This window comes from Elaeis guineensis, chromosome 4 (assembly GCF_000442705.2).
Source record: "Elaeis guineensis isolate ETL-2024a chromosome 4, EG11, whole genome shotgun sequence".
In the NCBI taxonomy this organism is placed as follows: domain Eukaryota; kingdom Viridiplantae; phylum Streptophyta; class Magnoliopsida; order Arecales; family Arecaceae; genus Elaeis; species Elaeis guineensis.
Window position 1 is genome coordinate 135573048 of NC_025996.2, and position 11660 is coordinate 135584707.

Consider the following 11660-nt stretch of genomic DNA (forward strand, 5'->3'; position numbering starts at 1 on the left):
ACACTCTGACCCCATGCGTGAACCAATCATCGTGAGTGATGCGTGCGGTTCTACACCGCCTATGGTGCACAAAGAATTTCTCTTTCTATTTTGTTTCCTCTCATTTTGATGGTGAGTCTTTCCAAAATTGAACCCTCATCTCTTGGCCTAGAGATGGTACTATCCAAATTAAAATTTGATTATTAAAATATATAGATATATTGATAGTTAAGCAATATATATTTTAGAATAGCTAAAGATTTTTTTTAATTTTTTATATGATAAAAATAAGAGTTAGTTATTGTTACGGTAATTATCGTGAGCATCTCGGATCAGCGCTATATCATAAAACATATCAAGCTCTCAGACCATTAATACGACCATTGATCATCGTATGAGCGAGGAATCCATCTCCGTACTGAGCTAAGGTGTCTCCAAGGTCTGACCTGTATTTGAGCTGTTCAGCTGACTTATCTTTTCGACGTGCACGATAGCTGTCTATTCCGAATAAGATAAGATTTGACGTAATCATCTCCCCTGATCTCGTGGGAGTATTTAAAGGCGGAGTTATCTCACCCAATTTGGCATATCCAACGGTCCGACAATCTCGAAATTGTACAATCTCACAGCTAACAATCCAGCTATTCAACATTCTTCTATATAAACAATCAGAGCCCTAAGGATCCAAGTTCAATCGAACTCCTCTAAGAGAACCTATTGCTACTTCTTTGTTCTTTATTTTTCTGACTTGAGCATTGGAGGATCCTCGCCGGAGCCACAATCTCCAGTTTGGAGACTTGTTTTACAGGTCGCTCCAGCACCAATATCCTAGCTCGAAGCTACCAGGTGTTCATCTTTCGATCTTAACCGATTCAACTGATTCGAGGTCTGCATTTGGCTCTGTCTTGGGATTTTAAATAACCTCAGACCTTGAGGGACGTCCAAAAGCCATCTCCCATCGATGCATTAATTGCAGAAGACGTACATCGATAGAAGACTGACGTACGTACGACACGTGGAGACTACGAATGGACATGATTGCTACACCGATATGATAGTTAATACCAATGACAGACGAATCACACTTTACACCACTTTCAGAGGAATACGTGCAGACGTGCTCCGATTCTTTCCATGCGAATGCAAATCGAATTCTGATCTTTTCGAAATATGTACGACAGTAGGAGCTAGCTCAGATTTTCGTCCTAACTTCAGCTCGGCACATGCCCTGTTTGAAACATAGCACAGGCTAAGTATCCGTCTAAGCTATTTATTCTAATCCGGTTTCCTAGATACAACCAAAGATCGAGCATACATTAAAGACTAAAAAGCATGATTTTTATTCATCAAAAGACAAGGAATACATCTATTCCTGTAAAGACACTAGTATAAGACCAGGGGTCTCGAATCACAAAGAATAAAAGAAGAAAAGGGCACGAATCACTCCTCAAGAGGATTGCTGGGGCGGACATCTATGAGATGGTACTCTTTGACATTGATAACACCTTCGGTCTGAATGGCTGCATCGATCTTGTCCACATCATCTGAAAAATAGGACGTCATCATAAACCACGACCAGCTATCCAATGACACTGCCTGTAAATCATTGTCCAAACAATCAATTTATAGATGCTTGATGAAATCAGGGGAAAGATCCACCTGGGTAATAGACTTGCACTTCTCGAAGCCCATGAAGAATGCCGTTTTGCAAGCTTGAGCTATGATCTTAGCCCCTTCTTTCTCCAGTCGCTTTCTTCTACTTTCAGCATGTTTGAGTAAAATTTTCTGATCTATAAATTTGCCTAAGAGAAGCTTATGATTTACCTTTTTCTTATTCAACCTCTTCTTCAGGTTCTCCACCTCTGATTTAGTCTTCTGGACTTCCGAGGGCAGCTCTGGGGAGGTCTGAACTCCTCTGGAAGCGAAACACCCATCCCCTCGAAGAGCTCTCTCTTCTCGGCTCATCCCTTTGGAGATTCTGATCCTCTTGGGTGGGCTACCACTGAGGCTCCTTTGAGAATGAGTTTCAAAACTCAGAGAACCTCTCCTCGCTTCAAGTGTCTTCTTCAAGTGCTCCAGGTCATCACAACTCTGATGATAGTTTCTCTCAACCTCAGACCTCTATTTTTTGAGGATTTTAATCCTCCCCTTGAGGTCTTCAACCTTCCTGTCGGCCCTAGACTTCTGTTGTCGAGAGCCTCAATCCATCTTTCAGCCTGCCGTAATTGTTCGTCTCGATGGAGAATCGACTCCTGCACCTCCTGAAGAGCCTCCTCTGTAAGATTGAGTTCCTTGGCCAACTCAGTGTTATCTTTTTTCGGATATTCCAATCGATACTTCAACAAGTCGATCTCCTCTTTCTCTATCACCAGAGCATCATGGTTGAAACTAACGAGGCTCGTCAGACATTGACCTATATGTACAAGGGACCTCAAAGTATCGACGGATCATTTTTCCCCCCTTTGTTCGTTGAGAAACAACTTTTCGGTTGACGGTAGGAGGTTCCTTAAGTATTCTGTCGCAAATTGGAGGATCTCTTCTGTGGATGGAGCGCAAGGCAATGGATCTGAAGGTCCTACATGAGCAGTAGATGCGAGAAAATACTCAGCAAGAGTCACCATCTTCGGAGATCTTAGATCTTCCTCTAGATTATCGACCACCTCTTTTATCTACACTTCCTTGGTCGAATCTTTTTCAGAGCATTTCTCGACGCTCATCTCTGGTGTCATCTTCGTCGATGCCCCATCGGGCGGGACTTTCTCTGAAGAATCCTGCATCATAGCTTCCAATGGTTGGGCCATGGGTTCGATGGTAGGGACAGCATGTTCTTCTTCCCTAACTATGGGTCTCATTTTAGCAACCGAAACCACAACCTATCTCCTATGAGCTAGAATTTGCTCAAGTCTCTTCACACACTGTGAATCCATCTTGCTCCAAGAAATCACGACGGACAATCAACACAGAAAGATATGTGGCTATTCGTACCTTCAAAGAGTAAATTTAAAGGAGAAAAAAAATAAAAGGCCACCGCAAAATGATTAAAACCTCGAAGAGACTATTGTCTGAGTGGTCCCATCAGTTACTTCCATCCGCATTAGCCGCATTAGGCTGATATCATCCTTCTTAAATGTAACAAAAGCAGGCATGAAGGCAGAAGCGCTTGGCGTTGGATCCGAAGTACTTTTGGAGTACTCCTTTCGTCTGATTCTCAGACTTAAGAGTAGGAAGATAGTATTACAGTGATTATCGTGAGTACCTCGGATCAGTACTATATCATAACATATGTCAATCTCTCAGTCTATTAATACGATTGCTGATTACCATATGAGCTGAGGAGTCTATTTCCGTACTGAACTGAGGCATCCCCAAGGTCTGATCTGTATTTGAGTTGTTTAGCCGACTTATCTCTTCGACGTGTACGATAGTTGTTTATCCTGAATAAGATAAGATTTAGTGTAACCATCTCCCCTGATCTTGCAAGAGTGTTTAAAGGCTGAGTTATCTCATCCAGTTTGGCATGTCCAATGGCTCGACAATCTTGAGATCGGACAATCTCATAGCTAACAATCCAGTTGTTCGACATTCTTTTATATAAACAATCAGAGCCCCGAGGATCCAAGTAAGTTCAGTTGAACTCCTCTCAAAGAATTCGTTGCTGCTTCTTTATTTTTTATTTTTCTAACTTGAGCATTGGAGGGTCTCCATCGGAGCTACAACCTCTGATTTGAGGACTTGTTTTGTAGGTCGCTCCAGTACCAACATCCCTGCTTGAAGCTATCAAGTGTCCGTCTTCCGATCTCGATCGATTCAAGCAGCAACAGTTATATTTTTAGTTCTTGAAGTTTAGCATATTTTCAAAAATAATCTCTAAAGTTCAAAAATGTGAAATTTGATTCATTTACTTTCTAAACCATTTCAATGTTGTCCTTTTCTTAGATTCTAGCCACTTTCTCTTACCAAAAATTTCAGTTGTCGATAATTGATGTTTACGCAGTGAAGACATATGTTTATGTGGCAAAAACTACCTAAACAGAGATGATGTGGCATTAATCAAGGTGACATAATATAGATGATATGACATATAAATAATGATATGGTATAATAGATGAAATTTATTTTGATGATGTGGCATATCGGTATGATATTTTTTTTTAAAAGTATCCAATCATGAGTGCCACGTCAACATCCAAATTTTACATTATTACTCATATGGATGATGATGTGGCATAAATGATGATGTAATATATGAATGATGATGTGGTATTTGTTATAAAATTTTTTATCTACAAGTATATAATCATTGGGTGCCATATTATGCATCATTCATATGCCACATCATCACCTATATGCCAGATCATTATTCATATGCCACGTTGTCATCTATGTACTATAAATTATGTTTTTAATCCTCTAAGTTATATAAATATTTTTGTATGATACATAGAGTTTAAAAAAATCTTTAAGTACTTTGAATTTTTACTATGATTTAATTTAATCTTTCTAGCCTGATGGTTGGATAGGTGATGATTTTGATGTGGGGTGAGTCACTGGATGCATTTAAAAAGTCGAAGATGATGGTGGTGTTTGAAATAGGAAGGCCGGGTCCGAACCTGAAGATGCTCTCAAAGAAGATCAGGCTTGGAGATTTGATGACACTACTACAAAATAGGGCAACCACTGTCGTAGCCCAAAAAATCCTGCTATAATCTATGGTTAGACAACCACTGCCACTATGGCCATCATCAAAGGCTTATGGCAGCGGTTTTTTGGGATACGGTAGCAGTTCTGTCAACTGCTACCATAGAAAGGTATGACAGCGGTTTTGCAACTGGTGTTATAGCAACCGCTACTATAGAGGCTATGGCAGTAGTTGTAATCGTTGCCATACAGCTATGGCAGCGATTGTCCAACTGCTACCGTAGCTTTTCACCGATCAAAATGATCGGTAGATAATGGACGATGGTCGGTCGGTGGCCGAACTCATTGGGGTGGCAGTGGATGGGCACATCGAGACAGCGACGGACAGCGATCGAGGGCACCGATGGTCGGTGGATGACGATGGTGGCCGATGGAGCCCAAGTAGAGAGAGATCACGAAATGCTCAAGTCCATGCTATAGCTGGTTGAAAACCTAAGTCATTATATACGGATCATTTATTTCTTCCATAACTGATGTGGGACTATTACAATCAACCATAGATTGGACCTATCGCAGCGGTTATAGATAACCATTGCTACAGGTCAACCTATGATAGCGGTTATCGATAACCACTGACGTAGGTCCAATCTATAGCAGCAGTTGGTGATAACCACTGCCATAGATAGAGATATGACAGCGGTTATACCTAATCGCTGCCATAAGTACGATATGGCAGTGGTTAGTAAATCGTTGCCATAGATATATAGAAGCGGTTATTATGCAATCGCTGTTGTAGAGGTAGAATATAATTTTTTTTATTTTTTTTTAATATAATATAATTTTAGAATTTAAAGTTCGTCTTCATCATTTATTATCTAAATAATTATCATTATAGTATCATCACAAAAGACCATCTCGATCCGATAGCCCTAGATATATCGATCATTAAAATTTGATTTCGACGGTCCTGAACAGCAACGTGATGATTTGATAAATAGAGATCACCGATGGATCCAAAAACTTACAACGATGATCTCAGTGATATTTGTATTATACTATCAAAATTTTACTTCAATTAGACATCATTATTATGATCAATTTAGCACGTGATGATTTGGACCATTAAATGAAAAATGAGTGATAAAAAGGCCAAATAGTTTCCGATTATAAGATAATTTTTTTAATAAATAATCTTTGCTACTATTTTGATTGTTTGTATGGTGATGATCATATAATTCAAACCGTGCATATATGAACGATCTAAACTTATATGTCGCTTGCTACTTATTCTTAAATTCTTTAAGTAATTGTACTTATGTTATTGTAAGATGTGCTCAAATGGATTCTAATATATGCATATATTTTGAATTTTATGATTACCATCGTATAAATGATTAAAATACTAACAAAGATCATGTATCCAAAAAATCACTTCAATCGGACGTTGATTGGCTTTGTGATCACTCATTTTTTATTTAACGGTCAAAATCATCCTGTGCTAAATTGATCATACTAATGATGTCTAATTAAAATAAAATTTTGATAGTGTGCTACAACTATCATCAAGATCATCGTCGTAAATTTTTAGACCCATCAGTAGTCTCTATCTATTAAATCATCGTACAGTTATTTGTGACCATCGAAATCGAATTTTAATGATCGACAAAGCTAGGGCTATCGGATCAAGGAGATATTTTATAAAGATACTCTAACGATAATTGTTTAGATAATGAAATATAAAAATATACTTGAAATTTAATTTTACTATTATAGGGTCACATAATCATCCAAAATTATTTATAAGTATCGACTAAATTTTTTTAAAATTTTAATTTGATGGGTAAAATGATGTTTTTTCATAAAATTATCATTGCAGCCACGTAGATCTCAAAAAATTATATGAAATCAAAAAAAAAATTGCTGAAATCCAACCTTTAGATCAAGTTATGGAATGACAAAGTTTTTACTTACGATTGTGGTTATAGTAACCATTGCTGTAAGTCTGACCTACCATAGTAGTTATAAATAATCGTTGCAGTAGATATAATCTATGGCAGTAGTTGTAATTTTTGATTGACTTGCTGCAAGTTTAACATGGTGTCATCGTTGAAACGAATATTGCCCTGGCAAGAAGATAAAAGAGCTAGGTGTGGGTAATTTTTGTCCAATTTGACCGGCTATTTTTTCCGGCAAACATTTAACCGGCTGGAAGATTTCAAAAGTTTAGAACGGTCGAGATTTAACTTCTGGGACACAATTTCTTGCTGAAACAGAGCATATGACAAAAGATCTTTTGACCTCCCAATTCCAATGGATCAATGGATCATAGAATCCTCCATGACCAGATATACATCATGAAAACTTTCTAAAATATAGATTCCATACTCAAACCTGCTTTTCTCTCAATCATACAACCATTTTATAGATCTTTTATGTATGAAATCAGTGGAGAAGAATATCTTCTAACAGTTTTAGTTCCCCAAAAAAATTTCTTAAGTAATCCTTACCCCTTGGTATCTAAGGATCTCCCCTATGAGCTCCCCCTTGCCTGACCCAACGTACCTCCCACATACCTTCCCATCCCTCAGAAACAAGAAGGTGGGCACCTCCACCACGTCCATATCCTTCAAGAACTCCATGCAGCTCTCGTTCTCGTCGCCGTTCATCCTGGCGAACACCACGGCGTCCGCCATCGACCTCGAAAGCTTGATCACCGTCGGGTAGACCTTCACGCAGGGCCCGCAGTGCTTCAGCCCGACGTCGAGCACCAGCAGCTTCCCCTCGGGCCCCCGGTGCTCGTCGATCAGCGCCTCGACGTCCTCCCGGCAATGGAGCTGCACCACGCCGGCGTGGCTGTCGCCGTAGTAGAGCACGTCGCCGACCAGCTGGTCCGGGCCGATGCCCTCCTCCTCGTGGACCTTCTCCATTCCTTTGTAGAAGCTGAAGTGGGGGACCCTGTCGATGCCTTCCCGCCGGCAGAGCTCGCGGGTGTCGTCGGACTCGTCGCCCATGACGAAGAGGAAGTCGACGTCGTCGCACATGCGGCTGAGCTCCACCATGCAAGGGTAGATGCGGCGGCTGTTGGGGCTGTGGCTGGCGGCGTACTCGACGACCACCAGCTTGCTCTTGGCGGACCGGAGGGCGGCGTCGAATTCGGCGATGCTGTGGACCTGGTGGACTCGCTCGTCGCTGCCGGCGGAGGGTTTCCAGGTGCCGCTTTTGGCGGCAGTGGCGCGAGGGGAGAGATGGAATGGCCGGAGAGGCGGTGGAGGTCTTTTCTTGGTGGAGATGAAGAGGGAGGTGGAGGAGAAGGGGGATGGATCTTTTTTGGAGGAGGAGGGGAGGGAGGATGGGATTTTAGATAAGAAGGTGGATATGGAAGCCATGGGAGTGAAGGCTTTGAGGTGGTTTTTGGAGGAGAGGAAGATGAGGGGAGTTGAAGATTATAATAGTGGAATTGGAGGTTCAAGTTCATGAGCTTTTTCTGCTCCTCAAGAGTTTGTGGTTGGTGTTTGAGATTCCATAGATTTTTATGGATAGATTTTTTGGTTTTTTTTTTTTTTTTTTGCCTTCTTTTCGGTTTTGGAGCACGTTCCAGCCTTTTTTTGGCCCATTAAGTGGTTTGTAAACTCAAAGCCCATTAAAGACTTATTCAGGTAGTTAGACTCAAAATTTTATAAGATTATAAGTAGGTCAAATTTAATATATATAAATATTTAAGATTATTTTTGAGTGAACTGGTTCAGATCCCATGGAGAAAAAAAAAATGATCTACTGAGATTTTTTTTTTCTCTCCATGGGATTCAAATCCGTTCATTCAAAAAATGATTCTGAGTACTTGTAAACAAATGATCTGATCTATTTATAATATATTATTTTTATGATTAGATCATAAATTTTATAAAATTTTAGATTCAATTATCCAAATAGATCCTGAGCGATTTCTAGAGTCATGAATGGATTGAGATGTGGATACTGAAGGGTTTGGGTAGTTGCCTTTTGAAGTGTCAGCGTTTGGGTGGTTTGTTAAAGGTGGAACGGACCATTTACTTTTGTGATCGAGTCAGCATGAACCAACAGGCGGACGCGTTACCTCGGCGCGTTGGCGTCCCACGTGATGAGTCGGTGGTAGTGAACGAATGAACGACCTCTCGCCCCACCACACCACACTCCTGTCGTATGAGGTTTAATTTATCCTATTCTTAACTCAACCAAATATTTTAGGAGCACGCACGGCTTCTCACCATGACTAATGGAGCCAGTAGCCACTGGGAAACTGCATGCGTGACGCATGGTCTTATGACTGCCGTTCCGCTTTCATTATGCGTTGCTTAACCTAATTCTAGCGTTGCGTGACTTTTGGCTAGCTAGAAAAGAGCTCCTTTACATACCAAGGCTAGTCTAGGTCACCTTAGATGGGGGTGGCAACAGCCAAAATGCATCACTTCAATCGCTTGAATCATCTATTTTAGAACTCTGTCGTCTCCAGATTGGGAGTATTTCTTGTTTGATCTATAATAGGATCACTTATTTCAGAGTGAATGATAAAATTTACAACCCATAGAGCCAACAAACTTGAGTTTCCATAATTATCCTTCTGATAATCATTTTATGTTTATATTTATGGTCATACAATTAGTAGTAGATATTTAACATAATTTTCCTGTGAATTATTTTTTTGATATTTTTTTCTTTGATTACTTCATATTAATTTGATGTTGTGCTTTATTTTTGTTTTTACACACTATTTGATCATTTTTCAACATGAATTTGCTTATGCATGCCATTACTCTACTAGGATGGTCGAAAATCAGAGCGTCAAGCTGAAGTGTTTTTGATGAAACACAATACTTGAAGCTGAGTCTCGATGGTGATCGGATCACGATTTTTCATTGATCAACTGATCATAAAGTAGTTATTCCCTCCATTAGGTTTATGACATGGTGTTTGGGAAACAGAATGGGTGATGCAAACCATGCCCTTCCTCACAACTTAAACCCTAGTAAGCCCCACATCTCCAATAAGTTCAATGATGATGCTGTTATCATGCACGCATGTCGTTTTCTGTATGGATTTATGTTATCCAGTCTGTCAGTAGCCCCAACTTGAATGACAATAACTAATGAAGACATCTAAGCAAAAAGAACATACGCATAGAACGCGTAAACCTCCAATCAATCTCAAGCAAGCATGTGAGGTCTGGCCCATCCTCTATCATCTAACACAATCATAAACTATTTTATGACAACCAAACTCTGATTTTTTTTCTTTAAATTTATTCCTAGATTCATTTCATACAAGGATTTCGACCAGCTTTCCTTCACCAGTTAGATATGAGCTGGCTCGTTCGTTATATAAGCCATGGTCACAATGTGTGGTTCATTGCTTGCTTAAAAGTTTAAACAAGAGATGCAGATGGAGATGGAGCGAAACTTGGTAAAAGAAGACAATTCACCAATGAAGAGAGATGGCCGAGTCTTAACGAGGTGTCCCAATCTTAGGATCATGAGGAGCCTCAGGAATGCGGAAGGCATCGAGGAGGCGCATGGCGGCAAGGTCGTCGGCCGCGACGATGAGAATGGCGTGGTGACGGTGAAGATTGTGGTGACCAAAGAGCAGCTGAGGCAGATGGTTGCGTCGACAGGCCGAGGATGGAGCAATGCCGGCCTTCATCAGTTGGCAGCCCCGCCGAGCATGGAGCAGTTGCTGCATGTGCTTAGGAGACGGCATATGAAGAAAGCTGAGGCCGGGAAAGGTTGTAATGGGAGTGGCTGGAGGCCTGCGCTTCAGAGCATCCCTGAGGAAAATTAAGGATATGTATGACGATTGACAATATACTGCTTACTTTGAGGTTGGCCCTAACAGGGCTTAATGATGTATATCTGTAGAGCTCCAGCTAATATCTTTGTTTCCTTGGGTTCTGATGACCTTAATGATCAGATGTACCACGGTTTGTTTATTTTGCACTTCGTTTTTTTTTTTTCTTGGTTGAAGGAAAGTTTAGAGATGTAGCACTCAACGTGGAGAACCTTTCGGCTATTTAGAATGAAAGTGCAAGGATTTGATATGGATCTTCTTCTGCAATTGTGAAAAAGATGATAGGTTTATGGTTTATGGATCGGTATAGCTTGATGCTGGTGTTTTGTTTTTTCAAACCTTTTTCTCTGTTGTTTTAGATCTAAATTAGCCGCTTGTATGCCTCTGTTCAGTGCCGTAAGTAACTCCCAATTCTCTCTTACCGGCTTGTTAGCAGCTCATCCCGGTGTAATTTGGTTCTCCTTCATTTCATATGAAGGCCAGGTGGCATTTTCATTTTTGCCTCCCTTATCATCAAAAAACAACATCTTCTTCATTTATTTTTGTCAACATAATTTTAAGGATCATGTAACAACCTGTATTAGTCCATAATATTTTTTTTTGTTGGTCTGATTTTATATCGGTCTATATTATTTTTCTTTTGTTAGCACGATCTACTTCTATCAATTTGTAGTTTTTTTTTTTTTTTTGTTAGCATGATCCTATATTAGTTGATATTATTTTTTTTGTATGAATTTTGTACATTAGTATGTATAACCCCAGAGATGTATAGGATGTGATGCAACAAAAATATAAAGTCCTCTCTCTCTCTCTCTCTCTCTCTCTTATTTTTCTTTTCTTCTTCAAAAATTTTAACCTAGTATCAGAGCCACGGATCACCTAATTTACCGTTGCCACCCCTTCTACCTCCATTGTGGCCATCATTGCTATGACTAGAAGCTTTGAAGACCTCGACCTATTGTGGACCTATCGATCTTTGTTTTCTGGTGAATCAACGCTTAAAGATCCTCTATTTTCAATGAATCTCCAAATCCTCTGTTTGCTAATGAATCAACACCCAAAGGTCCTATATTTCCTAATAGATTTGCAGATCTTCTATTTTTCGATAGATTAACACCCATAGATGTTTTGTTTTTTGATGGCTCCGAAGCTTCTCTCCACCATTTTTCTCTTTAGTTTTAGATCTTCTATTATCTCTCGTCATCACCACTCAACCTCTTTCTCTC

At 40.0% G+C, this 11660-nt stretch overlaps 2 protein-coding genes across 2 annotated transcripts; one reads left to right on the plus strand and one right to left on the minus strand.

Moving 5' to 3' along the window:
- Positions 1 to 6896: 6896 nt before the first annotated feature.
- On the minus strand, positions 6897 to 8055 carry LOC105042567 (thioredoxin-like protein CDSP32, chloroplastic). Its single transcript, XM_010919848.4, has one exon. The coding sequence runs from the start codon at positions 8001 to 8003 to the stop codon at positions 7110 to 7112; it is 894 nt and encodes a 297-aa protein (XP_010918150.1). The 5' UTR covers positions 8004 to 8055; the 3' UTR covers positions 6897 to 7109.
- A 1936-nt stretch (positions 8056 to 9991) lies between these two features.
- Positions 9992 to 10901, plus strand: LOC105042565 (uncharacterized). The gene has a single exon (XM_010919847.3). The coding sequence runs from the start codon at positions 10027 to 10029 to the stop codon at positions 10426 to 10428; it is 402 nt and encodes a 133-aa protein (XP_010918149.1). The 5' UTR covers positions 9992 to 10026; the 3' UTR covers positions 10429 to 10901.
- The last annotated feature ends 759 nt before the right edge of the window (positions 10902 to 11660 follow it).

Bases quoted from the DNA above. Each gene is read 5' to 3' on its own strand.
- LOC105042567 (XM_010919848.4), bottom strand. From the start codon at position 8,003: ATGGCTTCCATATCCACCTTCTTATCTAAAATCCCATCCTCCCTCCCC.
- LOC105042565 (XM_010919847.3), top strand. From the start codon at position 10,027: ATGCAGATGGAGATGGAGCGAAACTTGGTAAAAGAAGACAATTCACCA.